The sequence below is a fragment of the Loxodonta africana genome, chromosome 10, assembly GCF_030014295.1.
Source record: "Loxodonta africana isolate mLoxAfr1 chromosome 10, mLoxAfr1.hap2, whole genome shotgun sequence".
In the NCBI taxonomy this organism is placed as follows: Eukaryota; Metazoa; Chordata; class Mammalia; order Proboscidea; family Elephantidae; genus Loxodonta; species Loxodonta africana.
In genome coordinates this window covers 62,011,310-62,023,989 of record NC_087351.1, presented here as the reverse complement: position 1 = coordinate 62,023,989, position 12,680 = coordinate 62,011,310, and the positions used below count along the sequence as shown (strand labels likewise).

The 12,680-nt window shown below is 33.5% G+C and overlaps 1 protein-coding gene across 7 annotated transcripts in view; it reads left to right on the top strand.

Annotated features, from left to right (window-relative positions):
- SOS2 (SOS Ras/Rho guanine nucleotide exchange factor 2) overlaps positions 1–12,680 on the top strand; it is a 73,885-nt gene that overhangs the window by 47,049 nt on the left and 14,156 nt on the right. For all 7 annotated transcript variants that reach the window (XM_064292446.1, XM_064292444.1, XM_023546148.2 and 4 more), the window contains 6 exons: positions 1,540–1,643; positions 2,956–3,178; positions 5,326–5,445; positions 5,595–5,757; positions 10,100–10,217; positions 11,274–11,446. In XM_064292446.1, the coding sequence (XP_064148516.1) occupies positions 1,540–1,643; positions 2,956–3,178; positions 5,326–5,445; positions 5,595–5,757; positions 10,100–10,217; positions 11,274–11,446 (901 nt within the window). The remainder of the gene's footprint in view (positions 1–1,539; positions 1,644–2,955; positions 3,179–5,325; positions 5,446–5,594; positions 5,758–10,099; positions 10,218–11,273; positions 11,447–12,680) is intronic.

The following is a 12,680-nucleotide window of genomic DNA, read 5'->3' as shown; positions in this document are numbered from 1 at the left end:
TTGCCCATTTTTTATTGTTTTTTTGTCTTTTTATTACTGAATTATAGGAGTTCTTTATATATTCAGGTCACCAGTCTTTTGTCAAATATATATGTTTTATGAGTATTTTCTGTCTGTGGCTTGCCTAGTAATTTTCTTAATTATGTCTTTTGTTAGCCTGTTGCCCCGTCAAGTCAATTCCAGGTCAACAGCAACCCTGTATGACAGAGTAGAACTGCCCCATAGGGTTTCCAAGGAGCAGCTGGTGGATTTGAACTGTTGACCTTTTGGTTAGTAGCCGAGCTCTTAACCACTAGGCCACCAAGGCTCCCTGTCTTTTGTTACCAGAACCCAGTGACATCAAAAGCAGCTTTTAATGAACACTGATTCATCAAATTTGTTCTTTTACATGATAATAATTTTTAAATTAGCTTGGATGTTATCGAAACTAGGAAGGAGAGAAAATGGAAGCAGAGCTGTTTGCATTGAACTGAGTGTAAACTGGAACCTAACAATTTTGTGACCTCTTGACACATTCTCTAAGCCACTGAACTAACCAGGCACACTTAATCTTGAAAAAAAAAAAAGCTCAAACCCACTGCCATCGAGTTGATTCCAATTCATAGTGACCCTATAGGACAGAGTAGAACTGCCCCATAGAGTTTCCTAGGCTGTAAATCTTTACGGAACAGACTGCCACATCGTTCTACATGGAGCAGCTGGTGGATTTGAACCAGACTACATTTTGGTTAACAGTGAGGCTTAACCACTGTACCACCAGCATTCCCTGAAGCTTGAAAGAGATTGGGCATCAAAAGTATTTCTCTCAGCCTGATAGAAAAGCCATTGCTTGGCAGCTAGGCGGTGATAAAGGTGGCTTGGAAGTAGTTATTTGTTAAATATTTGTCAGAAAAAAAAATACTAGCGTGATTAATATACACTACTATGCCTCTGTGGTGGAGGGTGGAATGTTATACTTAAATAAGTTGGTTAAATATCTGTTTGCAAGGTTCTAAGTGATCATTTTTGTGGTTCTGTAGAACAGAATTGGTATTCTCTCTGAAATAATATTTTTATCTTTTTGATATAAAATCGGAGAGTGTGGGTACATCTGTACCACTTGAATTTACAACCGAGTATGGTAAATCTTGGAGCCCTGGTGGCCCAGTGGTTCAGAGCTTGGCTGCTAACCAAAATGCCCATGGTTCGAATCCACTAGCTGCTCCTTGGAAACCCTGTGGTGCAGTTCTGCGCTGTCCTATATGGTCTCTCTGAGTTGCAGTTGACTTGTTGGCAATGGGTTTGGTTTTTTTTCATACTAAATCTCAGTTGGCTTTCCATTTTACGTAAAAAATACATCAAAATTTGTTTCTTAAAAGATATCTTTTTTCAATTTAAGAGCTTAAACGTAGCTGTAGTACTGTATAGAGAATAAATTTTAAGTACAAATTAGTGACTCTTTGGGTGTTACATAGAGCTACCACCCTGGCATTAGAGAAGTAAAGAAGTGTAATTGAACACTTAGGTTTTACTGAAGTATGTTTATTTCCATTTTAACAGGGTCTTAAATGTGTTCCGGCATTGGGTTGAACATCATTTTTATGACTTTGAAAGAGATTTGGAGTTGCTTGAAAGACTAGAATCCTTCATTTCAAGTGTAAGAGGTATATTATTTAAAGGTTTGATTGAATCTTCTGTTGCACATGAGTTTATTTTCAAGTATGCATGACTCTTAAGAAGCTAAGATTTTTCATTTTCAAAAAGTGAAAATAACATTTGGAATCATTTTTATAGACTCCGATGAGCTCACATGTTTAGGACCATCTGAAGTCTTAGAGCTTTGCCTTTTCAAGTTTTTTAGGAAAATTTTTTTTAAAAGGATGTCAGGAATGCTACTCTTTGTAATTTAAGCCTTTTAATTTTATCTCATCTAATGTTTGTCTTTCCTTCAGCTAAATAAAAATATGTTAAATTTGACTGTTTTCTTAATCTTATTTTTTAGTTTTGGATGACGAACAGCTCGTTTGTAATATTCCCCTGGAGAAGTTTTTGATATATTTTTGGCACCTGAAAAAAAGGAGTTAGGAATTTTTATGATTTCCCATTTGAAGTTTCAGAACACAGCCCATGAAATGAAACTCTAGGCTGTGAGCATTTCGACAGATATATGTGTCGTCAAGTATATATTATTAAATGAAAAAATCTATGTTTTATTCAACAGTACAAAGCATTAATTAAGAATATCATAACTAAAACTAGTGTATTTTATCTCCTACTTGCTATTTAAGAGTAATTTTGTTTAAAGTAGGAAATGTGATTCATTCATTTCAACTTGGAGATGTTTAAGATGCATTTTTATTATTTGTGCCTTGACATTGTTCATAATAAATTAAATTTTAAGTTAAATTCTTAACAAAAACATTAGATAATATATAACTTAATAAGCCTTTAGAAATAGATTATACATATTAGAATAAAGCAAGTAAATAGTAATAAAGCAAGTAAATAGTTACAAAGCAAGTAGTCGTGTTCATGTCTTAGAACAGCAAATTAACTTTGTCTACCTATAAAGATCAGATTTTGTAGCTAATGTCTATAGAACTAAGATTTTAGGCATAAGAAGAGATACAAATGTAAAATCAAAGAAGTGAAAATCTTACAATCCGAAATTTGAATTGGAAATATTAGTGGAACTTACATATTTTTTCTTAAAAATAGACAGAACATTATAATGACACTTGGCCAGGTACTGTCACTTAGGTAATTATCAACTCACCGGCCATTGGATTAGATGAAATTAAAGTGACCATGAGCTGATAATTACCTAAGTGATAGTACTTGGCGAAGTATCTTTATAATGTTGTCTACTTTTCCATATGTTTGAAATTTTCCATAATAAAAAGTTAAGAATTATATGAGGATTTGCATTTATTTCTGTCAAGTAAAAGGCTTTCTGTATATGTATTCTTTTTCCAGGGAAATCTATGAAGAAATGGGTGGAATCAATTGCTAAGATCATCAAGAGAAAGAAACAGGCTCAGGCAAATGGAATAAGCCATAATATTACCTTTGAAAGTCCACCTCCACCAATTGAATGGCATATCAGCAGACCAGGACAGTCTGAAACATTTGATCTTATGACACTTCATCCAATAGAAATTGCACGCCAGCTAACACTTCTGGAATCTGATCTTTATCGGTAGAAAAAGTTAATTTGCTGTTCTGTTTTTAAGAATCTTGAATTTACCTTTACGTGTTTTTAAAACATTTCGCAAATTACTCATGAGTACTTTTAAAAACCTCAGTTACTATTGTGGGCTTGAAGAAAAGCTCATAGCAGAGTTTTTAACTACAGTTTGTCCTGTAGGGAAAAGTTTTATAACATTATCGCTGTTCAGGTCTAGATCAGGTATTAGCAACCATTCACTAGAGGAGTGGCAGGGAAAGGCTGATGCAATAAAATAAAACCACTTTCAAGTCAGTCACCTCTCTACTGCCTATATTTTCTCAGATTAGTTTGAAGTGGTCCAGCCAAGTTAGTCAGTATTGATGTTAGACTCTTGGCAGCCAAGTGAATAGGATATTGAATGAGACATACTTTCTTCTTTCATTTACAACCCAGGCTCCTGTGACGTACTACTACAGGCCTTATAAGGAGCTGTCAGTCCCCCTCAAAAAGTAAACCCACTACTATCATTCTAACAAAAACTTTTTTGCCTTCAGGAGCCCCCTTTAAAATACCAATACCCTTGAGAGGTTATCCTAACTAGTAGTCAGTTTTTTTTTTTCACAGAAATTATACAGGGAAAAACAAGAATGTATATAGCCATTAGCTTAGTGCTAATGGAGACTATAGGAAAACATCAGAGATAAACTTAGCCTTCTTTAGAACTGGGCCTCTGTTTTGACCTGGCTGTGCCATTTAAGGATCAGACCTTTAGCACACACATCAGAGATTGTGAACATCTGATTCATAGCTTCATGTTATATTTTAAATAACTGGATTACGGGTGGTTTTTGTTCATGTTGTGGATTTGTGATAGGTAGGGATGAAGGCACTTGTTACTTGTGGTAGGTAGTGATGAAGAGACTTGTCACTTGAGATAACAAAGCAGATAGTACCAAATCAAATTTTTCTTCATAGAGTGACTGTTACATGAATGGACATCAGGACAAAAACAACACATTTGGTGCTATGTAGATCTGCTTTCAGGACATGGAAATGGCCTTTGTTAGGTGATAAGTGTATTATGAAGAAAGGGTAACGTATAGGGTAATGTTTTCAATAAACTAAATTTCTGGGGAAATAATAGAGCCACTTAAGAACTTATTTCAAAAACCGTTAGCAAGTACCTGTTTGTATTCAGTCTACTGGTTGAAATTTTTTTTTTTTTAATGAAGAGCCAAATTTGTAGAGCACTGATTTAGTTATGTAATCCTGACTCACCAGATTTAATCGGTCTTCTGTTTCACTGATTTTTTTTAATTAAATATTTTAGTTAAATATTTTAATTAAATATTTTAGTCATTCCAAAATATAGAAAATAATATAATGAGTGCTTACAAACAAGAGAAACATTAAAAATAAAATTGAAGTCCTTTTTGCGAATCTCCCCAATCACATTCTCCTTTTTTCCAAGGAATAACCACTATCCTAAATTTGGTGTTTACTTACTATGTATGCCTTTATTTTACATGCACACACACAAACAATATACAACATTGTTTTGCGCATTTTAAAACATACGTATTCTGCAGCTTGTTTTTTGCTTAAATTGTTTCTGACATTTGTTTACATTGATGAATATAGCTCTAGTTTGCTTATTTTAATTGCTGTGTGCTATTCCATTGTATGAATATTCCACAGTTTAGCCAGTCTTTTTATGACAGTCCTCTAGGTTGTTTGGGACAGTTCTTGCAAAGTAGATGTTGCCTTGTAAACTTGTGTAAGAGTTTATCTGGGACGTATACCTAGGAGTAGAATTGCTGGGTCATCTCCTATTTGTATCTTTAGTATTACTAGGTATTGCCAAATTGTTTTACAAAGTGGTTGTATCAGTTTTTACTGCAACGTCAGTGTTGGAGAGCAGCACCTGTTTATTCACATCTTTACCAACTTGACATTATCAAATTTTTTTTTCAGTTTGACAAGGCTAAAAGGGGATCTCATTGTGGTTTAATGTTCCTTTCCCTGAGTGAGAGAGTATTTTTTCATGTTTGGTTCTCTTCCTCTGTGAATTACCCAGAATTATCTTTGGGCTCATTTTCTTAAGTTGTAGGAGATGTTTAAATAATTTGGAGGTTAATCCTTTGTAGGTTAAATAGCATTGATTTTTGGTTCCACAGGAAAGTCCAACCTTCTGAACTTGTGGGAAGTGTATGGACCAAAGAAGATAAGGAAATAAATTCTCCAAACTTATTAAAAATGATTCGCCATACCACAAATCTCACTCTCTGGTTTGAAAAGTAAGTTTTTATTTTATTTTATTATTTTTAATAATCATAATATTAAATCATATTCAAGCTAAAATTCTGGCTATAGATTTCTTATTTTCTAAGTGAGGTGAAGAAATTGCTTTCTAAGCCATGAAATCTTATTTTTGTGTGTGTGTTAGGTGCATTGTGGAAGCAGAAAATTTTGAAGAACGGGTGGCAGTACTAAGTAGAATTATTGAAGTTCTGCAAGTTTTTCAAGATTTGAATAATTTCAATGGTGTATTGGAGATAGTCAGTGCAGTAAATTCAGTGTCAGTGTACAGACTAGACCATACGTTTGAGGTAAGTTTTGGACTGTAAATATTTCATCCTTTGGAGGGAGATGAAATTAATGTAAAAGAGATAGGTGTTCTACCACTTATCTTTTTGAATAAATAATTTGTAAACCCATTTTATGCTTCTAAATATTATAACATGAAGATATTAGAAGATACATGATTATATACTAGTAAGCTTGGATTCATCAAAGAATATGAGTTATGACTATGTTTAATATACTTACCTAATGTAATGAAGGAAACCCTGGTGGCGTAGGGGTTAAGTGCTATGGCTGCTAACCAAAGGGTCAGCAGTTCCAATCCACCAGGCGCTCCTTGGAAACTCTATGGACCAGTTCTATTCTGTCCTACGGGTTGCTATAAGTCGGAATCGACTTGATGGCAACAGGTTTGGTCTTTTTTGTTTGTAACATAATGAAGTTCCAAATAATTTTTTTCAGTGGCACATTGATTGATAGTCTCAAATAAAGGTCAAAGGACAAGCATAAATATGTAACTAATTTCTTAATCATCTTTACTGTGTGGTCAAAGAAAGATTAACATGAAGAGAACCCTTTCTAAAACTTAAATTTAGTTTGAATTTTCAATTATAAAATAGTATGTGTTTAATCATTTATCATAGAAAATTTTGGAAATACAGAAATGTATGACAATATATAAAATTATTTTTAATAAACAAAATTGAGATCCTATTATACATAGATTTTATGACCTAGAAACAACTTGGATATCCCTCAGCAGGAGAATGATTAAGTTATCATACACCTAAAGTTGGAAATACTGTTCAGCCATTAGAAAAAAAGTGAATTGGATCTGTATGTATTGTCTTTGAAGATTATTTGTGATATTTTAGGGGGGAAACAATAAGAAAACTTCAGGGTAATGAGTATAATATGATTCTATTTCAATAAAACAAAACAGAACAGCCCTAAACATGTATGTAGAGCATTGAGAAGACTTTGGAAGACTAAATTGCTTTTTTTCAGTGGGTTGCAATTAGAGGGAAGTGGAGGAAAAACTGCTTTTATGTATTCTACTTAATAAATTAATAAATTAATTTCTTCTGATTTTGAAAAATACTGGAATGCATTCATTTTGAGAGATTTAAGTTTTACATATTTTTGGTTTGTTTTCATAAAATATTGAGTACAGAACAATATTATGTATGAAGTATAAGGAATAAAAATACAAAGAACACCTGTATACCTGGCATCCGGTTAAAGTGCTTCTAATTCCAGCTCCTTCCTTACCCCTTCAGAGCCAGCCTCCATTCTGAATATCGTGCTGCTTATTCTCTTGCTTTTTTGTATAATTTTACTATTTGTATCTCTGAAATATTATTTCATTCTGTGTGTTTCTTAGTTTTATATGAACATAATTCTTCATTGACTTTTTCCACTTAACATGTTTGTGAGGTTCATCCATGTTGTTTCTTGTAGCAGAAATAGTTGACTCTTTTTTATAGCTGTATAATATTATAGGAATAAATTTACAAAAAGTTATTTATCCTTTAGTCAGTGGTCATTTGTGGTGTTTCCATTGTGGGGGGTATATTATCAGCAATACTGCTGTGAACTTTTTTTTTCCCACATATATCCTGGTGTACACATGCACAAATTTCTCTAAGTTATTTACTTAGAAATGGAATTGCTGAATTATAGAATACGGATGTCTTCAACTTTACTAGATGATGCTGAATTATTTTACCAAGTTGTTGTACCAATTTACACTCCCAGCAGAAATGTATGAGTTCCAGTTATTCTACATTTTCACCAACACTTGATATTGTCAGTTCTTTTGATTTTATCAGTTTTGTGATCTTGGTTTATATTTCCCTGATTTCTAAAGAGTTTGAACACCTTTTCAAGTGTTTATTTTCTTTGGGTTTTTTCTTGTGGAAAACTTTCGACTATGTTTTCTGTGGGGTTTTTCTTACCGATTTGTATGAGTTCTCTGTATATTCTGGATTCTAATTCTTTGTCAGTTATGTGTGTTGAAAATATCATTTCCCAGGTTGAGGCTTCCCTTTTCACCTTTTTTTGATACCTTTTGATGAATAAAAGTTCTTTTTCTTTTTTAAATTTTTATTGTGCTTTAAGTGAAAGTTTTCACATTAAGTCAGTCTCTCATACAAAACCTTATATACACCTTGCTGGTTTTACTGGGTTATACACTCCTAGTTGCTCTCGCCTTAATGAGACAGCACATTCCTTCTCTCCACCCTGTGTTTCCGTGTCCATTCAGGCAGCTTCTGTACCCCTCAGCCTTCACATCTCCTCTCTAGACAGGAGCTGCCCAGATAGTCTCATGTGTCTATTTGATCCAAGAAGTCCACTCCTCATCAGTATCATTTTCTGTCTTGTAGTCTAGTCCAATCCCTGTCTGAAGACTTGGCTTTCAGAATGGTTCCTGTCTTGGGCTAACAGAAGGTCTGGGGAACCATGACTTCTGGGATCCCTCTGGTCTCAGTCAGACCATTAAGCCTGGTCTTTTTACTGGAATTTGGGGTCTACATCCCACTGCTCTCTTGCTCCTTCAGGGATTCTCTGTTGTGCTCCCTGTCATGGCAGTCATCAGTTATAGCTGGGCACCATCTAGTTCTTCTGGTCTCAGACTGATGCAGTCTTTGATTTATGTGGCCCATTCTGACTCTTGGGCTCATACTTTCCTTGTGTCTTTGGTGTTCTTCATTCTCCTTTGCTCCAGGTAGGTTGAGACCAATTGTTGCATCTTAGATGGCCACTTGCTAGCATTTAAGACCCCAGATGCCACTCTCCAAAATGGGATGTAGAATGTTTTCTTAATAGTTTTGTTAAAGTTCTTAATGTAGCCAAATTTACTTATTTTTTCCTTTCTGATTTGTGCGTCTTGGTGTCCTGTTTAACAGATTCTTTTCTATTGTCTTAATGCTTTGTCTCTTATGTGAAGTCTTTAATCCAGCTGAAAATGACTTCTGAGTATCGGGTAAGGTTGGAGTCTAATTTCTTTTTTTCTTTTGTTCCATGTATATACCAGTTGCTCCCACACATTTATTGAGAAGTTTATTCTTTTCCCCACTGACCTGCAGTCCAGCTGTGTTATGAGTCCGTATGTGTGGACCTGTTTTTGGTCTTTCTAGTCTGTTCCTTTCATCTATTTGATTATCCCCATGCTGGTGGCACTTGTCTAAATTACCATGAATTTTATACTAATTCTTGATAAACTATAGTGGGGCAAGTCTTCACCAGTCTTATACTTACTTTCAAAGGTATCTTGCCTATTCATGGCCCTTTGCTCTTCCATATAATTTTTAGAATGAGTTTAAGCTTCATTTTTAAAAAGCCTGGCATTTTGATAGAAATTGCATTGGATCTATAAATCAATTAGTGAAGAACTTACATTTTTACAATAATGAGTCTTCCCAACCATGAACATGATATATCTCTCCATGTAGTTACATTGTAAAGCTTTTTGGTTTACTTGACAGAGATCTTACTCTTCTTTTATTGTATTATTTTAAAAACTCATGTTTTTTCTAATTGGTATTTAGAAACATAGCTGTTTTTACATATTGGCTTTATATCTAGCAACATTGCTAAGTTCTCTCATTAGCATCTGTATGTAGATTCATTAGGGTTTCTTCAAAGACAGTAATATCTTCTGTGAACACTGTTAGGATTTTTTTTTTTTTAATCCTAATTGTTTCTTTTTCTTATCTATGCTATTTAGGCCCTCTGTACAGTATTGAATAAACATTACAATATAGTCAACCTCTGTTGTTGTTGTTGTTGTTCTTTTGTTAAGGAAATGTTTTCAGTGGTTCTTCATTAAATACAATGTTTCTTTTTTTTTATGTATACTTTTTACAGGGTTAAAAATAAAGTAATTTTCAGTAAGAAAAATGAATACCACATAATAGTGTTTATAATAATGAAGCATAAAAAAAATGACTGTTTACTTGGTTGACTAGATTTTTGTTCAGGTCTTCTCTCCCTTACCCAGAGGCCTACCCTTAGCCTTAAAATGCATTTCAGTGGGAAAATATTTGAATGCTGGGAGATTACAACTCCTTTTCTTACATCTATTAGCAGTAGCTAATTGTAACTAACAAGGTTCTGAGGAAGAATTTTTTTTATTGTTTAACCCTCTAATTTATATATAAAAAAACTAAGGTTTTATTTTTCATTTTTGTATTTATAGAAAAGGGAGGAGAAATCACTTCAGGTGCAAGTGTACAAAGGAATATCACTCATTTTTCAGTAAAAGTTTTCAAATATTTGCAAAATTTGTAAAATTCAAAGTTGTACATCTGTAAAATATGGTTGAATTATATATACATAATATATCTCCAATTATATATTTTAAAGGCATTGCAGGAAAGAAAGCGGAGAATTTTGGATGAAGCTGTGGAATTAAGTCAAGATCACTTTAAAAAATACTTAGCAAAACTTAAGTCAATCAATCCACCTTGCGTGCCTTTTTTTGGTAAGCTACTAAATATGGATGTCATATTTTGAGGGAGAGTGTGTTGTAGCCAAAAGAGGACAGTCTTGAGAGGCAGATTATCCTGATTTCATACCGGAGCTCATCTATGCTCTTAACTGTCTGCATTGATAAATAAAATATCTATTTCTTTATCTATAAAATGAATATTATGACAATTACCTCATAGGTTTGTAGTAAAGATTAAAATATTTATCTCCATACTACCTAGTACAAAGCCTGGCATATAGTAAGCACTCATGAAGTAATAACTGTTATTTTTATTGTATCTCTTTATGTCACATCTATAGTATTTGTTTTCTTTTTAATTTATTAAAGGCATTTAAATGATTTTTTTAATCCAGAAGTAAAACATTATTATGTATTTTATTAAGCAAGGTTTTTACAATGTGAACTTTTTAAAAAATACTTTTGAAATTGAAATGTTTAAATTAGGGTTTCTCAACTTTGTCACTATAGACACTTTGGACAAAAGATTCTTTGCTGTGGGGGGCTGTCCCATGCATTGTACAATGTTTAACAGCATCCCTGGCCGCTACTCACTAGATGCCAGCAGTTCCTTCTAGTTATGACAATTAGAAATGCCTCCATACGTTGTCACATATCCTCTAGAGAGCAAAATTGACCCTACTTGAGAACCACTGATTTAAATGAATCAGTAATTATGCGTGAAAAAAGAACTGAAAACTTTCTTACTCTCCAAGAGTGAGGAGTAATTATTTTTCTGTCTAAATTATGGGCTTCAACATTTACAATTTAGACTTTGTGAATGAGTCTCCTTTGTCTGTTGTCTATTAGTCTAAGAAATGTCAAATTAAGCTTTTCTGAATTCTAATTTTTTTATTTTAAATCCTTTCCATGCAAAAAAGTTCTTAATGGAGAATTAGTGTTTAAGTATATCAGAAATCTATCTACATTTTAGGAGTAGAGTTGATGGATTATAGGATATGGATGTCTTCAGCCCAGCCAACTGTATTAGATAAATTGTTTCCCAAGCAGTTGATTAAATAACCAATTTTTAAATACTTTTCTCACTAGGAATATATTTAACAAATATTCTGAAAACTGAAGAAGGGAATAATGATTTTTTAAAAAAGGGAGGAAAAGATTTAATCAATTTCAGTAAGAGGCGGAAAGTAGCTGAAATAACTGGAGAAATTCAGCAGTATCAGAATCAACCTTACTGTTTACGGATAGAACCAGAAATAAGGGTAAATATTTTCTTTGCTTACCTTTTAAAGAGAATATGTTAAATAACCACAACCACACATTATACTATTTATTTTGCTATGAAAATAATAATCAGTAGGTTGTTATTATGTGCCATTGAGTTGATTCTGACTCAGCAACTGTATAGGACAGAGTGGAACTACCCTGTAGGCTTTCCAAGGGCAGCTGGAGGATTTGAAATGCTGACCTTTTGGTTAGCAGCTCAGCTTTTAACCATTATGCCACCAGGGCTCCAATCAGTACGTAGCAGTGTTAAATATTAGATATTCTGCGCTACCAGTCTAGAGCTATTAATATTATAGGTACTTTCTCTTGAAAGTACTGCTTTTTTGTACAATAGGTTCAAGTAACATTCACGAAACTAAAGGACAGAATGGAATGGAAGAAGTCTTTTGATGTCCCTTCAGTGAAAAGAAAATCTACTACTATTCTATCATTGATTGATAGCCATTTTAGATATTTCACATGTGCCTATGTAATATTAAATAATCTCTTCATAAGAACACTGTGTTTAAATAAGGGAAAAGTGGAAAGGTATATATGCATAGCAAAAGAAGATTTTTTTTAGCATTCTATCAACTGATGCTCTGTTTTGAGCAACAGTTCATAATGATTCAGTAGTAAGATTGTAGGATACCTTCTCAATCAGTTAGTTGTATTATATTTATGTTAAATGTATTTTATCGTGTTATACTTATTTGAAATTCAAAACATGTAATAAGTATCAATCAGAATAAGATCAACTTGTCAAATTAAAAATTGTGCCAAATTTTCAGACATAATCTGCAGATTGGCCACCATCATTACCACCCTCCTAAATTGTGAGCTGGTAGCGATTAAGCAAAATAACCCTAAGTTCAAAACAAAGCACCCTAAAGTCCAAAGAAAGAATGAACTAAAGCACACCATTTATGCAAGTGTAAATACCTGCTCTAAAGAAAGTGATGATAGAACTCATGGTAGCCACCTATTTCATGTAAATGTAAATACCTGCTCTAACGAAAGTGGTGATAAACTCATGGTAGCCACCTATTTCATGTAAATGTAAATACCTGCTCTAAAGAAAGTGGTGATAGAACTCATGGTAGCCACCTATTTCATCAAACCACCCTAAAGTCCAAAGAAAGAATGAACTAAAGCACACCATTTATGCAAGTGTAAATACCTGCTCTAAAGAAAGTGATGATAGAACTCATGGTAGCCACCTATTTCATG